Raw genomic sequence first — 21341 nt, forward strand, 5'->3', positions numbered from 1 at the left:
CCAAAGCCACAGGTGAGGTGAGACTGGGGGCATACGGGCATATTAAAATCACATCAGGGACTTCCTGGGAGCTCCCAGGCCAGGGTAGTAGACCCGTGCCTTGCTCAGCCATCATCAGAGAAGAAGCTTCCTCCTGCAGCAGCTGGGAACCAACAGAGAGACCCCAGCCAGACATTGTGCAGACGGTGAGAGACCTTGGAACACTCGGGCCTAAATGGGATGTCTCTATCACACCCCTCCCCTTAGCTCAGAGAACTACACAAGGGAGGCAGAAGGAACGTGAGAGCCAGTAGGGACGGCGAACACTGAGGAACCAAGGCTTTCTAGACCCAACAAGGCTGGTGCACATATGACCTCAGTGACTGAGGCAGCTTGCACAGGGTCTGCACTGGTCCATCCCAGACTGAGTCCTGGAGCTAAAAGAAATGGACACGTGCTCTCATGCCTAACCCAGAAGCTATCCCCATCCGAGAGCTGCTGAGAAGTGAGAAATCTCACTGGGGAAACAAACCACTCTTAAGGAGAGGCCGTCCTCTGCTAACAGAAAAGGAACTCAGGCACAGATTTGCAGGTTCTCTGTCTCATAATGTTAAGTCAGGGCATTAAAACAAAAACAAAAACAAAAAACCAAAAAAATTGCTCTTAGATTTTTATGGGGTTCCTGTGTGTGCAAATGTGTGTGTTTCTGTGTCTACATATGTTTCTTAGGCTTTCTCATTGACTCTTTTTCTTGTTTGGTTATTTTGTACTATTTCAATTTGTTTGTTTTTGATTTATCATATTTTTATTGTCATTCCTTAGATGCCTGTCTGTTTCCTAAGAGACAGAGAGGGTACAGATCTGGATAGAAGGAGGGGCGTGAAGGAACCGTTCCTGGTTGGGGGAGGGGAAACCATAATTAGAATATGACATATTGAAAGCAAAACTATTTTCCATAAAAGGAAAAAAAAATAAATTGCACCTGGTGAACAAGGCCCGAGAACGAATGCCAGGCCAAGGGAAAAGTCTAACTTTCTCACCTTGACCCCATGCTGTGCTGGACACTGGGATGGCAAGGGCCCCAAGGCCACCCAGGCTACGCGTTAAGGGCTGATGGACAGAGAGCTCCCCACTGTCCCTGGGGTTTCATCTCATCTTGGTGCCCCTACTTAACTGTGGTCTGCCTGGTCTGCTTGCCCACGGGGGCTAGCCTCAGTTCTGTCCTTTCTTTTTGTCCCCACAGCTGACTCCATCTTTGCACTCAGGCTTGACTCTCCGGCAGCCTGGCACAGCAGCAGCTTCTGGGGTGGGTTTGTGGTGGCTACCTTATCAATACAGCATAGTCACCGTCCCGCTTCAGCAACCAGACCTCCCCGCAGCCTCTTTAACTGGTACTCTTTCTGTAAGCCACGTATACACACGTACACGGAGACAGCGAGCCTTACTGTGTACTGTGTGATGCAAGTTCACATTAGGAATTCAGACTGGAACAAAAGGCCCCAAGCCAGGCATGGCGGTGCACACCTTTAATACCAGCACTCCGGAGGCAGGGGCAGGTGTATCTCCGAGTCCAGTCTGGTCTATAGAGCAAGTTCCAGGACAGCCAGGGCTACACAGAGAAACCCTGCCATGAAATACAAACAAAAACAAAACGATAATGAAATAAAGAACAAAAGAGCAGGCATTCACCTTAGCCAGATAACCAGGACAGGACTGATTAGAGGTGAAATGCTGCTATTGAGACCGTGCTGCCTTGTGATGTTACGAAGTAAATTCTGACATTTTGGAATGCTTGATTATGTTCCTGCTATCCATGACAGTCTGGGACATGTTGCTGAGCCCCTACAGGCCTGTATCTGAGGCCAGCTTCCTTGATACTGACACAGCCACTGGTCAGGAACATGCCTATGTTGCCTCACTACCCCTGGTTTCAACCAGCCCAGGAACAAAGCGGTAATGATAGCCGAAATCCAGTGTTTAGCTTTTCAAAGGTATACGTGGTGTAAGAACTAAACTCATCAATCTCATTTCTGGCTAGTTAGAAACAGCATTTCCCTTAAGGATTTAGCGCCCTCTGGTGGCCACAGGTTCTCTGCAGCCACTCTGAAGAATGCCAGGGAACAATTTTCTTTGGTGGGAATCATTCTGTCTGTCTGTCTGTCTGTCTGTCTGTCTGTCTGTCTGTCTCTCTCTCTCTCTCTCTCTCTCTCTTTCCTCTCTCTGTTTATGTGCAGTAAGTATGTAGTATATATATATACACACACATATATATATAAAAAAAATATATAAAATATTTGTGTAAGACCTATGTGTGTGGTGTTTGTGGTGTGTATATAGAGTGGGCTGTGTGGGTGGTGTGGGGTGTGTTATATGTATGTATGTATGCATGTATGTATGTATGTATGTATGTATGTATATATGCATGTATGTATGTATGTATGTATGTGTGTGTGTGATATGTACTATTTATGTGTGTGCAGTCTGTGGCATTATTGTCGGAATCAGTGGCTCTTTTATACTGTAGCTTGCCCTGAGAGATGTTTTGCAAACAGCCTTTGACTCCTTTTTGAGGGTGAAGCACCATTGCACTCCTGGGTGGACTCGCAGACAACACTATCTGTCTGGTATCCCTCCCCCCAATGCAGGACATATTTGTAAGTGACTTATCCCAGGCGGTAGTGAGTGTGGCACTTTGTATGTGGTCTATATGTGGCACACCTGTATATTTATGAGAGTGCCTTGGAGGCACATGGGTATATTGCAATCAAGGAAACTAGGCCTAAGAACTGGACATGCCAGACCAGAGGAGGGTGTGGCTCCCTTACCTGTGACCCGTGGACACCCAGTGCCTCTGTGACAAAGGCCCCTACTAACTTGTCACCCGACAGCCAGTGTGAACCGACAGACAGGACCCCCACTGTCCCATCAGCTCAGCTCCATCCCCACCGTGAACTCAACGGCCACTGCCCACTCCTCTTCACCGCTCAGGAGCTCCGTGCAGCCTCGTCTCCTCTGAGGCTGGACTCCTCTCTGCAGCCCGGATTCCAACCCCAACTCCACGGCAGTTGATTTAGACAGCAGCAGCTTCTCCTGCAGCTGGCTTATCGAACACAGAATTGATTTACACTTCTATCATCTTACATTTCTGCTGGAGCCATTTTAATCTTTGTATCCACCCTGTGGCCAGAATACATGTATAAATATGCATATCTATCTGAAAGATACACAGACATAGATATATTTATAGTATAATGTGTGGTGTCAGTTAGTATCAGCAATTATGATTGGAATAAAAGAGCTGGTGCTCACCTTTGTCAAAATATCAAGGGAAGCGGGGCTGACTGCAAACTGCTGACACTGACCCCATGGTGCCTTGGGAATTCATGGTTATTCAAGAAATCCTGACACTGTGGAAAGACATAAGCATGTTCCTCTATGTTGCTAATCAAGTGTGCTCATGACAGGCAAATCTATAGTATATAAGGTGTACTTGGTATGGTATATATGTTTTCTATAGCATGTGGGGCGTGTACATATGTTGTGCTTTGTGTGGTAGAGCATTGTGGAGTGTGTGCAATGTTTGTCTGCAATATGTGGTGTTTAGCACTGATGTGTGTGTATGCATGTGCATATGTGTATGCATGTATGTGACTGTGTAGTGTCTGTGTGTGAATACACACATGACTAGGACTGGGTGTAGTATTTGTAAGTGTGCGTGTGTATGCTTGCTTGTGTGCGTGTATGTGTATCGGCATGACTTGTGTAACTGTGTGTGTGTATGGGCATAGGCATGGCTGTGTGTAGTGTTTTAAGTATGCATGTGCATGCTTGCATGTGTGTGTGTGGTGTGACTGTGTGTAGCTGTGTGTGTATGGGCATAGGCATGGCTGTGTGTAGTGTTTTAAGTATGCATGTGCATGCTTGCATGTGTGTGTGTGTGTGTGTGGTGTGACTGTGTGTAGCTGTGTGTGTGTTTGGGTATGTTTGGGTATGTGTATGGCTGTGTGCAGTGTTTGTAAGTATGCATGTGTATCCTTGGGTGTGTGCATGTGCAAGTGCATGTGCGTGTGTGTGTGTGTGTGTGTGTGTGTGTGTGTGTGTGCGCGTGCGTGTGTGCGCGCGTGTGTGTGGTGTGACTACTGTGTAGCTGTGTGTGTGTTTGGGTATGTGTACTGCTGTGTGCAGTGTTTGTAAGTATGCCTGTGTATCCTTGGGTGTGTGCGTGTGTGTGAGTGTGTGTGTGTATGTGAGTGTGGTGTGTCTGTGTGTAGTGCGTATGGGTCTGGGTATGGCTGTGTGCAGTGCTTGTAGTATGTATGTGCATGCTCGGGTGTGTGTGTGTGTGTGCATGTGCGTGTGCGTGTGTGTGTGTGTGTGTGTGTGTGTGTGTGTGTGGTGTGACTGTGTGTAGCTGTGTGTGTGTTTGGGTATGTGTACGGCTGTGTGCAGTGTTTGTAAGTATGCATGTGTATCCTTGGGTGTGTGCGTGTGCGTGTGCGTGTGCGTGTGTGTGTGTGAGTGTGTGTGTGTGTGAGTGTGGTGTGAGTGTGTGTAGCTGTGTGTGTATTTGGGTATGTGTATGGCTGTGTGCAGTGCTTGTAAGAGAAGGGAAGTCCATGAATAAGAAACCTGGAAATAGAACTCACCTGCCTTAGGGAACTTGTACAGACTTGGCCCAGGCATGCCAACCGCTAGCCCCAGTGGTCCCTGTTTCCTCTTTTCAGATTACAGTTCCATCAAAGGCATCTCTGGAATAGCCAGACTTATTTTATTTATGGGGGATTTTTAGTAACCTTTCGAGATATAACCCGAAAGCCACTGAACTGCTACGCAGGGTTGGTGCTAAGATAATGAATCGCTGCGCTCCGTGAGCAGCCCATGCCCACTCTCAGGTACGGCTTACTTTCTGCATTTTCTTTGAAGAGCCCGCGCTCACACTCTCAGGGGTGTCTGCCTTTTCTTTCCCCGAGCACCTCCCTTTCTCTTAACGCTCCTGCATAAGCCTAAGTGAAGACATCTTCCATAAACTCTCTAAGTTTGCTTCATCATAAACTGCCTTCTCTTGGAAGCCTTTCCAGTGCTGAACCCACAAATCCTGGGATGGCTTGAGCTCAGGTCCCTAAAAGAATTCGGGAACCCCTTGGACTGCTGAGAGTGGCAGTGCAGAGCTGTGTCTCTCCCCTCACTGTGGTGCTAAGACCCTTTAGAGTACAAACGCCTTTCTGGAAGCCCTGCTACCAGGGGAGGCTTTTGCAAGTCTTTCTCAGCATGGGAGCTGAAGGAAGGTGTCCAGAAAGGAGCTGGGCTCAGGCTAGAGCTGAGGTAAGACAGCACGGCACATAGATCAGTAAGTTCATTTAGGCAAGATCTCAGAGGTGGCAGAAAGACCAAAGAGGTGGGAGAAAGCATTGCTAAAAATCATGATTAATATTGACAACCAGTTCTTCCTGTAAACACTCCTTCTGGTTATTTTTGTGCAAATATGCAAATGTGTTGGACGATCAGGCAATTGGGCTTCCTAACTGACAGCTTTAGCCTCTTCCTTGATGTGCTGTTGGCCTGGAGCAGAGGCCTGTCAGTCCAGGAGCTAGGTGGAATACCTTTAACCCAGCACCAGGAATACTTCCTGGAGGCCTTGAGGAAAGGGCGTAACTGCAGCTGTTGGCTGCTGTAGCACACCTGGCTCCTGAAGATGTGGCCCCAGCTGCAGCTGCTGAAGCACACCTGGCTCCTGAAGGTGTGGCCCCAGCTGCAGCTGCTGAGGCACACCTGGCTCCTGAAGGTGTGGCCTCAGCTGCAACTGTTTCAAATGCTTTACCCTGGAATTTCCAAATTGCTTTACTTGGAATGTTTGCCATCAGCAGCCTTGGTGGACTCTTAAAGGTCCAGTAACCTTTTCCCCCAAGACCGGAGGGTGTCACTTCCCCAGATGATATAGAGGGACAACTGGCACAAAAGGGACAGTTCCATACTTAGTGTAAACACAGTCATTTGCAGGAAGGTGTGCTGTGACGCTATAAATATTCCTTTTCTGGTGTAGCAGGTTATGCAGCATCTGGGAGATACCCTGTTGTGCTGTTCACCAGGTCTTTCAAGCAAAGCCTGGAAAAGGCTTCTCTCTTGATCTCTGCTTCAGTAGAGTGGGATGAAGTGGACACACGCACACACACACACACACACACACACACACACACACACAGAGCCGTGGTGACAGAGCTGAAGCGAGGGAGTGGCCAGTGGCCTTGACAGCCCCAGAGGCAGAGAGGCAGTGGAGTGGCAGGGGCCAGCAGTGGACTCACGCTAGAGGCAGCTACAACATCAAGAGGACAGTGGAAAGAAGGGACAGCGGAGGCAAAGGAGCAGCAGTTGTGACCCTGTTCAAAGCTGTGAGTGGCAGCTGCAGAGTTCCAGAGAGTAGCCTGGGAAGGAACAGGAAAAGAGGACAGGGAGCAGAGGCTGAAAAAAGAGGGTTGCAAAGAGCCAAAGAAGAGAAACTGCAGCCTTTGGTCAATGGAAGAGTCCCAGAGAGCTGCCAGCCCTTAAGGGCGGGGCTGATGCCCAGACCCAAGGACCATAACACTATGGCTGTCAAGGGCTGAGTTCCGATGCTTAGGTTGGGGACATGTAACAGAAGCCGCTGTCAAAGCGTGAGGTATCCTGGCATCCTAGGTCTTCACAAGAACCCTAACACTCGCTGCTGTAGGGTTAAGGGTCCCCTTGCTGTAGAGGGTGCCACCTGCCGAGGCTCCCCTTTGACTGCTGCTGTCACTACTGGGAGAAGCTAACCATTACAATGGCTGCCGAGGAGCAGTGGAGAAGCTTCTCCTCACCTACCCAGGGTTCCTGTCTGGGTACAGAGGAAGAACCAGCTGGCCCAGTAAGAATGCAAGGAAAGAAGAGCAACTTCTCAAGTGCAGTGGGGGGAGAGGGGAGGGGAGAGAGACAGGAGACAGGAGGGAGAGAAGAGGATGAGAGAGAAGAGAGAATGAATGAATGAATGAATGAATGAATGAATACATCCTAGGTCTGTTCTAGAAGGGTCTGCCTTCCAGGGCAGGAGTGAGGCCAGGGTCCAGTGGCAATCTGTTGCCAGTGCACAGGTGCTGGGAAGTGGAACCTTTAAGAGAGATTAATGTTTTTCTTTCGAGAGTTGGGAGCGCCCAGGGAGCAGGTTGTTACAGAACAGGCCAGCCCCTTCTTCTCTGTCTCCTCACTGGCCTGCTTGCCTTCCACCTCCTGCCTCGAGCTGAAATGCTGTGAGACCCTCCGCTGAAGCTGAGTGCATGCTTAGATTCCCAGAAGCATGAGCCAAAAGGAAACTCATTTTTAAGTTGGGCGGTGGTGGTGCGAGCCTTAAGTCTCAGCCCTCGGGAGGCAGAAGCAGGTGGATCTCTGCGAGTTCGAGGCCGGCCTGATCTACAGAGCAAATTCCAGGACAGCCAAGGTTACACAGAGAAAGCCTGTCTCAGAAAAACAAAACAAAACAAAACAAACAAATAAACAAAAGAAGCCTCTTTCTTCATAAATCATCAAGTCTCAGTTATTCCCTTACAGTGGCTCTTTCTATTGTGATGCAGGAGAACGAGTTATTTATGGCTTGTTTTCTGCTGTCGTGACAGAACAGCTGGGACGAGGTAATTTATAGAGAAAGACGTTTGCCTGGGTACAACATGGTTTTGCTCGCCCCTCAACTGCATCTTTCACTCTCTCTGTGTAGTGTCTGACATTTTTAGCATCTAGCCTTAAACAACCCAAGCCCCGCGGTTTTTATCATTTTGCGGTACTCCATGACTTGTAAATTACTTCACATACCTTCTCATTTCATTATTTATAGTTCAGTAGATCTTACCAGCCCCATGTGGCAGGGAGGGAAAAAAAAAAGCTGTAAGCATTTGAGTGACTTGCCTGGGAGTGAGAGAAATCAAACTGCCTCCTTTGATGGCCAGCCTAGGGCCGTTTCTGCTCCAGAGCAAACCTTTTCACTCAGGCTAAGTGCTTTGTAAATGCACCATTGAGAGCCTGGTGGTGTCCTCAGCATTTATTTAGCTCCCATAGACGAGATGGAAGGACGATCCAGGAGGACGCGCTAGCTTTAATGGAGATCTATTGCTGCCACTCTGCTCTGTCTGCACATCACTTAGGCTGTGTCCACAGTGGAGGACTCGGGGGGGGGGGGGTTGGCAGGGGGGCGCAGCAGCATCAGTAAAGCCGTTTTACTTAGAGCAACAGGTGACTCAGAAATACACTCCCAAACCTCGGAAACAGAAAAAAATCACTCACGCTCTCCTGGGTGGGTACAGACTGCGGGAAGGTCGCTCCTGTGGAGATAGGCAATCTCGCACTTTGGTTATTGGCTTCAGGAGCGCTTTCTCTTCCAACAGGCTCTACGTGTCTGCTGCTTTGGAGGAGCCCATGCTGTAATTGTTGCTTCCCCCACGGCTGCTTCTGCGGTTTCCTCCTCTGGTGAACTTAGACCCGAGCATCCTCAGGACGTGCTCTCTTCTCCCAGTCTGTCTTCTGGTTCCTTCCCACATTCTCCTCAGGCCCACCATGGCTCTGCCAATCCTCGCTGTATTCATAAGCTGCTGTGTGCCTCTGTCATCTCACATGCATAGCCTCGACTCACCTTGGGACTGTAGTGTGGGGTTTCTCAGTCTCCAGGGGTACTGAGTACTGAGGGCTCTGGCCTGAGATGAAATCCAGGATTGTTCCCTGTCACATGGCCCTGCCTCCAACAAGCCACACTCCTGGCCTCCTTGCTACAAGGTAAGGCAGCTTTGGTAAGCCAGGGGCCAGGGTGAACTCAGTGTTTGCCTAGCATTCAGGAGGTCCCGGGTTCATACTGAGTATGGTATTGGAATCTCTCAGCTCGGAAGCTCCCTTGAACCTTCTGCAGCAACCACGCTGCAGTCCAGTGTCTGAGATTAGCACAAGTGATGAAGGGTCCAGCCTTCATGGTTGGGCTTTCTTAACATGTGAGGACGTGACATGTGAATGACCTGCCACATGGCGATGCTTGCAAGACAGTGCATACTTAGGTATTTCCTTAAGCAAAGCAATCAGAACCCAGATAGCTGGCCTTGGCCAGCCTTGGTTACTGACCACTTTGGTCCCACTTCAGTGAGCTTCATCAAGGCAGTCAAAGTAGCAAGGCGAGAGCTTTGTTCTGTTACTGGCACTTAGACATCCAGCTACCAAGGGTGACCTTGCTACTGTCACTGCTCGACACCCAAGCTGCCACCAACACAGACCAGCCAGTAGAGCAGCATCCCTCAAGGTTACCAACCAACAATGTCCTAGAAGGGGGAGACATCCCATCCTGACAGGAAGTTATGCCTACTCATGCTATGGGTTTGCTTTTATTGACAGCACAGCTTCGGGTACCCCCCACATTCTGAAACCCAACTGAACCCTGCACAACACCGCCTTGGACCAAAGACACCCTATAGCAACAAAGGATGTGTCGCAGGGTCAGTAGGCACATGACCCACAGGGAAATGTGGCCCTGGGCCGGATCCCACTGGCTAGAAGCTGTGGACTGGTAAGATGATCAGGTCACCTACCACACATGCAGCTGGACTTGAGCTGTAAACCAGTGTGTGGTCCCTGAGTGGAGCTTAGACTGTAAAAGAACACCCATGATGTGGGATAAGGGGCCATGTTTCCAATAAACAGCAAGGTTAGTTCGGGAATGAAGGAACACAAGCAGGATGACCCTACTTGTCATTATCAAGGCTCTGAGTGACTCAGGTGGAAATACACGCTGACCTCCTGTGCAGCTTGGCCTCACAGAAGCAGAACACCTAGTTTCCACAGCACATGCACATGCACATATATAGGTGGGGGGGGGCACCTCTATTTGAGAATTTAGTAAACATTCTGGCAAACTTCTGCTTATAACAGTCAACTGGTCACTTGATGCCCCATCTGCTAATCAACCAGCATGCAAGGCATCGCCGGTCTAGACAGGATAAAGTGGTACCCAGAGGAAGAAGGGCTGTAGTTGGGTGCTGGGTATGCAATGGAAAGGAAACCTTTGACATCCAGGTGACATCCAGGTGACTTGAGCCAGATCTGCTCAAATGGATGGGCCCACTGTTATTGGATAGAAACTTTGAAAGAACTGGGAGTTTGAGTAACCTTTTCTCTTTGTAAGTTAACTTATCTCTGGCATTTCGTTGTAGTGACAGTAAGCTGACTCACAAGGGCCTGTGTTTCTGCACATGTTGCTAGTGCTGTGTGGCCCCTCTGGGGGTGAGCCACAGACCCCACTACATGATTGCGATATGTCACTATGTGACAGCTCACTATGGGGCTGAACATGACTGTGCTTGTGGGTCGGCGCTTTGACTTTTGCTGTTATGTTTGCTTTAGCAGGAAAAGCTGAAGGAAAATGAAGCATATCATTATATCGACCAAACTATCGTGAGGCCTCAGAGTTGACTTGGTATTATTTCAAAACAATTCCCGCTCCCTGCTATCGTCTGAATTTACCATTCCCGGAGGAGTATTTATTTCGCTAGCCAATGAATAGCACCCCCCTTGTCTCTATGTAGAGCAACCACAAAGAACAGCAGAGAGGTGACACCGATGCTTCCCTGGGGAGGTACAGCCCCCAAAGGGTTGGTCAATAGTCACGTGGTGATTACCAGCTTTGCATCCTTGGCTGGCCTTCCCCAACCCTGGCTTGCCTTTGATAAAGATCTGTCACAAAGAGTTGTGATGAGGTTCAGAACTAGAAAGGACATTTGCAAGCCATTTGCAAACACATGCATTCTGACTGCGTGCAATTATTCTTTCTCCCAGACAAATGCTGGTTTTATCCCTGTGATTCAGATGGCTGGAGAAGCGAGCTGTGGTTCACCAAGGAAACCTTCCTTCCTCCTATGACTGAAAAGACGGAAGCAAGAACCAGCTTGGAAGTGACCGGTTGTTTTCTGGTGCTTTGCCACATCCTGGAGAGGAAGGCGGAGTCGGGATGAAGGGAGTTGGCTGCCATTCTGCAGACCTTTAATGAGGACTTGCTAGGTGCCAGGCACCTGGATGTAAAGATGCCATAGGAAAAGCATTTCCATGTGATAAATGTGCAGCGCGGATGCACAGTTATCCTGAGGCTTAAGAGAGGCCTTGGGGGGTAAACAGAAGGCATTATGGAGGAGGAGACATAGGATCTGGGCCTTGAAGGTTGAACGGGGGCTCAGCAGGCAGGGATGGATACATTACTTTTGGGTACTGTGGACTTACTAGTCACAAAGCGAGAGAGGAAGGCGGGGGAGGGCGAGAAATTCCCAAAGCACTCTGTTCATCCAGAGCCACGGAGGTTAATTTTCTTTGTGGCTTTAGACAATGTTGGGAAGTCTCAGTCTGTCCTGCTGTTAAGCAGGAAGAGGACCATCTCAGCAACTGTAAGCCACTGAGAGAGTGGATCGATCTGTGTGGTTTGTAAGACCAAGTGTTTAGTCATTAGGAACTCTTCCAAGGAGAGTGTGGACGTGGCCAGAGCATCCAGGGAGCAAGCACCAGGCAAGAGAAAATGGGGCTGGACTCTCACTAGCCTATGATCGACTGATCTGCTGCCAAGGATTCCCCAAACTCTCAGCCATTCCAACTTACAACTTGTTCAATATTTTAAAACCAGTTTTGGAGTTTGCTTATTTAAGAGAAATATTGCATTAATCAAAAATACATTAAGGTTTTGGTCGGGCAGCTTAACAAACAGCAAAAGCTGGTTGGGCCCCAGGAGAAATGGATTTCCCTTGTGGAGGATGAAATATCAAGAAACAGAGAGCAACCAGCTCTGAAGAGAAGAATATAGAGAGGAGCTACAAGTGGCTGACGGAGAGGAAGCTTCCAGTGAACTGAACCGTGAGGGAATGTGAAGAGGCCCAGTGAGGGAGCTTGTGGATATTGGCAACATTTGGACATGGGTGCATTTGAAGACCAGTTTCAAGGGGGGGGGGTACACGTATGTTGATTCTTCGATGTGGAAAGGGCCATCCTTCTCAGGACTGTAGGTCGGTGAAGCTGCCAAGGCTACCTTCCCACCAACTGTGCTGCTGTCTGAGGACCTTAGGCAGCTAGGGACAAGCCAGCTCTGATGAAAATAGATGCCTCTTCATTAGGTTGCCAATGCCAATACAACACCAATGCCATTGTAGTTTGATGAAATAGCTTGCCTGGTTCATCCTTTCCGTACCCAAGAGTAACTATGGAGTCTGCTGTGCTGGCTATCCCGCGTGATTTCCCTTCAGTTGTGGGTGGCCAGTGAGAAACCCAAGGACTGCATGTGTTGCCTGTGCAGCCTTTCAGCATCTAGCAAATCCGCGAACCCACAAGAAAAGCAGGGATCTTGCCCTTCCTCCACGGGACTTGGAACAATACCTCATCTACTACAGGTGCTTACTTACTATCTAATTGTTGAATAAAGCAGTACCTTTTCACTATGATGCTACAAGCCCTCAGCATACATCTATGCCGTGTGTATGCTCACATTCTGTATTGGGCTTGGGGATGCAGGAGAAGAGCTGAAGAGATGCTTGGACTTTTGCCCCAGAGGCTCTCTTCTGCAGTGGTATTTAGGACCACTGCAAGAGTCCAGTGCTTCCTTTTGATGAGTTCAGAACCACTTTCCAAGACTTCCAGGAACGTGTTTCATAAAGTTACATGTTTGCTAGGCTTTGGCCAGCAGGCACGTTGATACCATTGTTGGTTTTCCTTTACATCTCTTTCATGGCTCTCCTTCATCCTCTGAAGGGAAGCATACTCATCTACGTTTTGCCAGCTAGCCTAGCGTTTTGGCCCATACAGGAGTTCAGTTAGCATGCACCAATAGCATGATGGGTACAGCTCCCTTGGTACTGATCATGTGAACTTAAGGTCATCTTTAACACTCGCTCTCTCAGTTTTTATGGCTTAGATATTGAGGTTATAATGACTTAAAAAAATCTTAAACACCAAGAGTGGCTGTTCCCTCTTGAAGGATGGGTGGGATTATAGGGAGAGCCAGGAACCTGGCCAGCTTCAGGGTAAGTTAGCAAGGCCGTCCCTATTTTCAAATAGATTCTCACATCTTGGAAGTTTTGGATCATGTCTGGGGTACATGACTGGGGTATATATGCTTGATTATTCCCATTTCTCAGGGCCTCTTGCTTCATCATCCTGTGCTACAATGATCTCCAGGCAGGGCTCCCAGGGCTATCACTATTCCTGCTTTCAGTACCGCGTGGGCTTGTACTTGAGCGTCCCTGAGCTGAAATAAACGAACAGAAGACACAGTTGCCTCCTTGACTGTGGAAGCAGAGTCCACTCCAAGTCTCCTGATACGCTGGTGGTCAACAACAGAGGATCTTATGAGAGGACCCAAAGGCATTGATTGTATTTATTTAGTTATGCTAATACTGGGTAAACACAGCTGCGTAATACCTTACAGGGCTACACTTCTCTCGGCACTGACTTGAGATGATCCAGAATTTTAAAGCTGAAATGTTCTGAAACTTCCGTGTCTATTTTCTAGGTTCTTGTTAAAGAAATGGGGCATTTACTAGCACAGATTTGGTGTTTAAACCCTTGTCAGCAACCATACCGAGAGAAAACCAGTGAGCAAATTTATCAACTGTGCTGAAGTTCCTAACTTCTCTAAAGTCTGATTGACCATAATCAATAAATAAAAGGAAACACATTTGAATTTTCCTAAACCTCATGTAGCTTGTTAGTGAGTAGGATTCAGGAAAAGTAGTTTTTACTCAATCAGGATGAAGATACAGTTTAGCATTGTTTGCGAGACTGATGAAAACATACAGCTGTCCCCTTGCATGTTATGGCGCTTGGGTACAGATGGCCCGGACTTACCATGCTCCAGCTCTGACTTTTCAAGACAGCGTAGAAGCCATATATGTTCAATAGACATACTTGCTTCTGCACTTTGACCTACAAGGTTCCCTCTTCTGTAGTGATGCTGGGCAGCGGCAGCAACTTCTACTTGGCCCTGTGATCACCAGGGCTAGCAACCAAGACCCTAGAGCGTGCCACGTGATTAAGGTAGGCCGTTCTGTAGGTTAGAGTCTTTCAGAGCACTTTTGACTTTGTGATATTTGCAACTTATGATGTCACCCCATCCTAAACAAGAGATAACTTTCATCAGTCTGCTGGGCATGCCCAACAGTCTGAAATTGTGACAGATGTCATCTGTACACTCTGTTGTGCTCTGAGAATTGCTCAGTCATGTCGTCCTCCCTCTACATTGCAAAAAAAATACCCTTGTAACAGCCTAAGTAAGTTTACGATTCAGGGTTGAGCTGCATTCATAGCTGTGTTGTGCAATCAACCCATGAGTCACAGGTTGGACCCACCTACAACAATGGCACTAAGTAATAAAAGTGAAGGCAGTACTGATTTTTCTGATGTCTTATCCCAGCCTCTTGTGATCACATGGATGCACCGTAGCCCTATTCCCTATACCCTGAGGAGAAAAATCTATCAGGGATCAGGGATATACACAGCATGGCCACTGGGAAAGGTACAGGGTGCCCCTGTGAGTGGAGGACAACCCTGGGGGAGCCACAGGCTCCTTTCCAGGGCTGTCTGTGCTGGGGCTTTCACAGCGGAGCTGAAGGGGCTGCTGCCTACCAGAGTGCCAGGCCTTCATTTGCAGCATTAGGAAATGGCTCTTACCTGAGAAGATGCCCCCAAGGCTTCAAACAGTGAGTCGCATTCACCTTCGTGGTACGATTCCTTACAGTCCCGGCAGAAAGTGAGCTGCAAGAGAACACCATGGGTCAGGAACTCTCTGGTGCATCCCAAACTCTACTTTGATCTCCCTGGCTTGCGTGATGGCTTCTCGGTCAAATTATTGTTTGCAAAGTGGAACCAACTTGTATTGTGTTGGGACTGCTCACTGGTAGAGAGTGTTCTGTGCACCCCAACAGGGTTACATTTCTTCCTGGTGTCCCCAGCCCACTGGAAGAGGCAGCAAAGCAGGGGTCCTGGAGCCAGAAAACCTTCATTCCAGGCTTGTCTTCAATGCTTGTTCTAAGTTTGTTTTACAAATACAATAGATTTATGTGGTTAGTGGACTTATTTCTGTATTGAAAGGCTGTTATAAAAAGATAAAAATGGGATGTTTTGGGGCTAGGCTGTGTCCCTTTGTTTATTCCCTCTCATTCTCCTCGATTCAGAAGGGGGTGTCTTATCCCCCAGTACCTTAGAATAAGACCACATTGGGACATGGAGACTTTAATATGTGCACGGAGTAAAAGGGGCCATTCCGATGGCCCTAACCCACTAGGGCTGGTGTTCTTGTAAGAAGAGATCAGAATAAGAAACACACAGGCTGAGGGATGAGTGTGGAACGGAGAGGACCATTTGCCAGCCCAGGAGAGAGGCCCCAGAAGCAACCATAAGGAGAACATGGTTCTGCTGTTTATAGCCTCCAGCTTGCTATATTTTGTTGCAGCAGTCTTAGGAAGCAAATGTGCTGGCATTGCTGGGGATGGAAACCAGAGCCTCGGGTAGCCGAGCAAGCACCGCACCAGGGGGGCCCCATCTCATCCCATGCATCAGGTCTTCCCACTGGGTAATGACGCTCCTTTAAGCACTCTGTGACCATTGTAAAAAGACACCAAGGACACTGTTGCCCTCACGCTCCACTTTATAAAGAGGAAGCTGAGAAGGTAACCGGGCCCCTCCACGGGGTGGACTATGCTTTCCTCATTCCTAGCCATGCCCAAGGCTGCTGTGGAGGCCGAGGATGGCTCCACGCTGTGACTCACTGGAGTCTTCATCCTATCTGACACCTGAGATACCATAGGGGAGTCACCAAATGCCTGGGACTCTCAGAAGACTTCCCGAGGCCTTGGGGGTTCTCAAGCTCATGTGCCAGGTTATCAGCATTTGCCATGGTTGTGACTAAGGTAGGATGGAGTTGAGCTGAAAAGTTAAAGCAAAACCAACAGTGCCGATCACACCAACTTTGTTTTCAAAAGGTGTAAGCTGTTTCTCTTGGACGCACAAGAAGCAACCCGACATACTATGTCACCTTCACTGTGCAAGCAGAGTCATCAGCTGCAGGCTGAACATCCCTCAATCCAAGATACTTGAGACCAGATTGAATTCAAATTTGGCATTATTTTTCAGATTTCAGAATGTTTGCATACATACATACATAGTCACACATTAACATATATATACACATATATGCACACACACATATATACATACATATATGTATATGTGTGGTTAGTGAAAGATTTGGGGGATTGAACAGAAATCAAAGCACATAATTTATTTAAAATATGCCTGACCCATATAGCGTGAAGTATTTTAATATGCCTGTTTCCTTTTAATTTTTATTTCATGTGTTTTGGTATTTTGCTTGCATGTGTATCTGTATACCATGTAATGTACCCGGTGGCTGCAGAGGCCGAAAGAGGGAATCAGATTCCCTGGAACTAGAGCCACAGACAGTTGTGAGCCGCCATGTGGGCGCTGGGAATTGAACTCAGGTCCTCTGGAAGAGCAGCCGGTGCTCTCAACCCCCGAGCCATCTCCCTGGTCCCGCGCCTGTGTCCTATCACACGAGGTCAGGTGTAGAACTTTCCTCCTGTGCCATGAGCATGCCAGTGTTCAAAGGTTCAAAATTTGAAGATGCTAGGTTTGGGGCCCAGGCTCCACACTTTGTACTTCTCACAGCTGAAAGACTGACGGTGATGGAATGGCAACTCCCCTTGAAGGCTTCAGTTGGTGGGGAAGGGCTTACATCCATCCCCACACAGATCGCCAGCACCGCCAGCCTTCACTCCCTGATGTTTTATTTGTCCCCCTGGACACAGTGAGTTAGTGTTGCCTTCTCACGGTTTCTCTTTCTTTTTAGACTGAGTGCAAGAATCTTCTGGTTGGCCCCATCCCATCCTTCAGCTTTGGCACACTCAGCTGAAAAGCTACGCTTGGTGGCCCAGTCAGCTCAGCCATAGGGAGATGGCTGTGAACTCCACCCGCCACTTCAGAGTGAAGCTGGTCTGATCTCTTGGCGTGACGGGAAAACCACTTCACATCTTATTAGCCAGTGGATGAGATATAAAATCAGTTTCATGGTGCAGGAACACCCTGGAGGTTGATCAGTTTGTCAGAATAAATAGGCCTTTCCTGACACAAAGACATTAAATTCACCGGTGCTGTGAAAAAAGGACCATAAAGAGAGAAAGAAAAGCCAAGAGAACACACACACCAATGACAAAGTCGCCGTGCCATGTGCAGAGTGGCAAGAAGAAGAAACTGCTGTGTGGATGTGCTGTGGGGACGTTAGTCCATGTGTTCATTTCCTTCTACCTCGAGACCATCTTTTCAGTGCAGATGTGGGCTCTTTGCAACTAATGATTTGGGTTTGTTCTATGCAAACTGAGAAACTATCTAGAACAACCCGTGGTTCTCATGACCTCTTTGTGGGGTCAAACGACCCTGTCACAGGTGGCACCTAAGACCATCAGAAGACACATATTTACTTTATGATTCATAACGGTAGCAAAATTACAGTTATGAAGTAGCAACAAATAATTTGATGGTTGGGGGTCAGCACAGCATGATAAACTGAATGAAACGATCACAGCCTTAGGAAGGTTGAGGAAAGCTGCTCTTTCCTCTTTTTTCTTTTGTTAACAATGGGAATTTTTTTATTCTTAAATATCTAAAAGGGATTTTGTTTTTTAAAATGAAAAGATCCCCACAACTCCCCATCTCCCAAATTTTCTGGATGCCTTTTACAGTATCATTGAAACGAACTCATTAGAACTGTTTTCCTATCCAACAAGATGTCATCTTTCTATACATCCATTTTCAGAAGCTGTAGTTTCTCACTCTCTTTTCTTTTCTTTTCTTTCTTTCTTTCTTTCTTTTTTTTTTTTTGAGATAAGGTCTCACTAAGTAGCTCAAATTTGGGGTTAAGCCTTATTCTGCCCTCAACCCCATCTGGCAACAGGGCTCCTGGGGATGACATTTTGGGCCAGTATAATGGTTCTGAAACTGGGTCAAGACGGAAAACCTGTTTGGGAGAAGACAGACCCCTCACCCACAGTTCCACACTCCCTGCTGGACTGCACACCTCCAATGCTGTACACCAATGCCAGGTGATAGAAGGATACAGAAACATGGCCTGCATATAGGCCTCAGTGGTCCCCTCTAGCACATAGCCAAGCCTGGGGGGGGGGGCTGTGTCTAAGTTCCTCTTCTGAGGTGATTAGCTTACCCTGAGTGCCCCGTGCACTATTCAATAAAGCCTAAATCCAATAAACTCACGCTTGCTTTTCCACTTAGTGACAGCCAAGACTGTTAGCACCGACATCCTGTTTTTCCTTGGCTAGGGCACGGAGTGTGGTTACCTGCTGCACAGCTATGTTTCAGTCAGCGGTGGATCTCAGGATCACAGCCCTGGGGCACACATCTCTGAGGAGAAGGTGGGTGGGTAGGTGGGGGAAGGGACCTCAGGAGATAAAACAGAAGATCCTGTCTGAAAGCCTACGGTGTGTTTATCAGAAGCACCCCAACATTAACGGGTTTTCACTAACAGAGAGGAACAAACGTTCACGGTGTAGTCTGTGCTTACAAGAAAATCTCCATTGGACAAAAGTAAACGGACTGAGCAAAGCGACATGGATACAGTCTGTGAAAGGGAACAGCTGTCAGGAGGGATCCAGAAGAAAGAACTGTCTCCAGAGGAGGGGACAGCTTCACCCCTGGAGACCTTGCAGGGTGGGACAGGATCAGAGTAAGACAGGGACATTGATGACTTTCATCCTGGAGAGGCCAAGGCTAAGGGTGTGTTTGGGTCCTACAGTTTTAACTTTAAAAGTTTTCTTTTGGTGTTGTTTTGTTGTTTCTGGTGTTGTTCTTTGTTTTTTTGTTTTTGTTTGTTTGTTTGTTTGTTTGAGGCAGGGTTTCTCTGCGTAGCCTTGGCTGTACTAGACTCACTCTGTAGACCAGGCTGGCCTCGAACTCGCAAAAATCCTCCTGCCTCTGCCTCCCGAGTGCTGGGATTACAGGGGTGTGCCACCACGCTTGGCTTTAAAGCTTTTTTAAAAGTTTAAAAATAATGTAACAGTAGAAAAGTGCTTATAGAATAAAGATATAAAGAAAATGTTTTATATAACATGTTTATGTTAAAAACTACACAAAGTATGCTGTATTGAGTTAAAATTCATTTAATGTTGAAAAAAGAAGAATGTACATGTCTGTGTGTGCATGCATGTGTGCGTGCGTGCGTGTATTTGTGTGTGTGTGTGCATGTGTGTGTGCATGTATGTGTGCATGTGTGTGTGCGTGTGTGCATGTGTGTGTGTGCACGTGTGTGCATGTGTGTGTGTGTGCATGTGTGTGTGCATGTGTGTGTGTGCATGTGTGTGTGCATGTGTGTGTGTGTGTGGTGTTGGTGTAGCTAAACACACAGCATGGTTGTGCACAGGTCCGCACAGGTTCACAGTACTGTCCTGGGCCTTCCCACTCACAACTGTTCACTGTCAGCCACAGTCCCCTTCATGTCTATGAGCTCTGTTCTCTATCAGTGCCCCAGCTAGAAATGCTCTTATAAAAGCTCTCACTGTGTACTTACTGGATCTTTCTGTGTTATCAAAAGTGCTTGCCACTATGTGAAATCTGCCTACATGTAGTCTTCAAGACAGTAGCATGTTGTACAGATATGTAGCCAGGTACAGGAGGCTGTATCCAATCCCTTAGGTTCACCCGAGGCTGCACACCTTAGGGTTTTATAAGTGCATTCTATGATGCTTCCACAATGACAAAATCACCTAATGACGTATTCACAGGCCATATCCCCTCGTTACATGACACGTGCCTGCTTTTAAAGTTGAGACCATATGAAAGAACAGCATGCTCCAATTCACAAAATAGTCTGTAAAATACTCATATTTAGAAACAGAGCCCGGCACTGGGGTGCACAGCTATAACCCCAGCCCTCAGGAGAAGGAAGTAGGTGGGTCTCAGGGTGTTCCTGGACATCCTGGTCTACACAGTGAGGTCTTGGATATACCATGGCCAGACCTTGTTATCTAACCAAACCCAACTATAGATGGGGATGTACGTCAGTTTGTAAGATGCTTGCTTGGCATGCAGGAAGCTCTGGGTTGGATGCCAGCATCATATGAACTGCACGTGTTGCCGTGTGCTTATAATATCAGCACTCAGTAGGTACAGCCAAGGATACCTAAGTCACCCTTGTTTACATATTGACTTCAGTGTCAGCTTGGGCTATGTGAGACCTGACTCAAAATGATAAAGAGATTTTTTTTTTAAAAGTATGTATCATCTGTCGCTTCAAAACAGAACCTTTGAAGGCACAGAGTCTGGAGAAAGTGCGAGACCAAAGCAGGAACAATATACCTTGCAGGTTACGGTTTCTGTTTGCAGTTAAGACACATTAAGAATAAGTTCCTGTTTGTCCTGGGTTAAGTTCTTGTAAGTTAAGGCTTCTATTTGTATTTAAGAGTAAGTTCCTGTTTCTTAGAGCTGATGTAAACTTCAAAGCGTGGTTTTCAACCTACACTAAATTTGCAATCCTATTCACATGATGTAGATCTGTATCCTCATTCCTTCCTTCTCACGGGCAATGTTCCTAACAATGTGTGACAGCTGGCTCTCTCGCCCCTGTAAAGATATTAGCTCCCCCAGAAAAGGGACTTCAAGTGGCAGGCAGGGGCTGCTCTCTAGAATCTCAGCTGGATGGACGGGCCAGTCTTGGGTGCACCCAGCTTGCTTTAATCGGACAGTCATGGGGGTGCATCCAGCTTGCTTTAATTGGACAGTCATAGGGGTGCACCCAGCTTGCTTTAATCGGACAGTCATGGACTTGGTCTTTCTCCCAATTTCCAGGTTCAGAACAGAGGCATGTCTCTTTGCTCTGCACTTTTGCATCTCCAAAGAAGGCAAAACAAGAGAATAAATGCTTCCCGCAGTTTCTGGCGCACGGGAAACACAACAGGAAGCAGTTTCTCACGGGATTATGATGCTTCCGATGTAATAAAAACATTTAGAAATGTACAGGGACAGTGAGCACCTGACTACCTAATGTAAGGCCCAGTCTGATGCTGCTGCTGTCATGGGAACGTGCCAAGCCTTTATCACAACCATTAGCCAGCTTAGAGCAGGGGATGCTAGCACTGCCTAAGGTGTCAGTGTGCGGCATATTAGTGGAGCTGCCATTTGACTGATGTCTAAGTCTTGCCTCACATCTGCCCATAATGGCCACCCTCAAGATGTGTGTGTGTGCATCTTTGGAAGCGTGATGGGGGAACACAGTGGATAGCTTCTCATGCGTTCGGGATGTTCAAGAGGCCATTGATCAATGCAGGTCAGAGCCGGTT

At 47.6% G+C, this 21341-nt stretch overlaps 1 protein-coding gene across 7 annotated transcripts in view; it reads right to left on the reverse strand.

Annotated features, from left to right (window-relative positions):
* PRKN (parkin RBR E3 ubiquitin protein ligase) overlaps nt 1-21341 on the reverse strand; it is a 1133456-nt gene that overhangs the window by 21792 nt on the left and 1090323 nt on the right. For all 7 annotated transcript variants that reach the window (XM_084777800.1, XM_084777801.1, XM_084777799.1 and 4 more), the window contains one exon: nt 14650-14733. In XM_084777800.1, coding sequence (XP_084633926.1) covers nt 14650-14733 — 84 coding nt within the window. The remainder of the gene's footprint in view (nt 1-14649; nt 14734-21341) is intronic.

Source organism: Acomys minous (genome assembly GCF_964271855.1).
Source record: "Acomys minous genome assembly, chromosome: 3".
NCBI classification, from domain to species: domain Eukaryota; kingdom Metazoa; phylum Chordata; class Mammalia; order Rodentia; family Muridae; genus Acomys; species Acomys minous.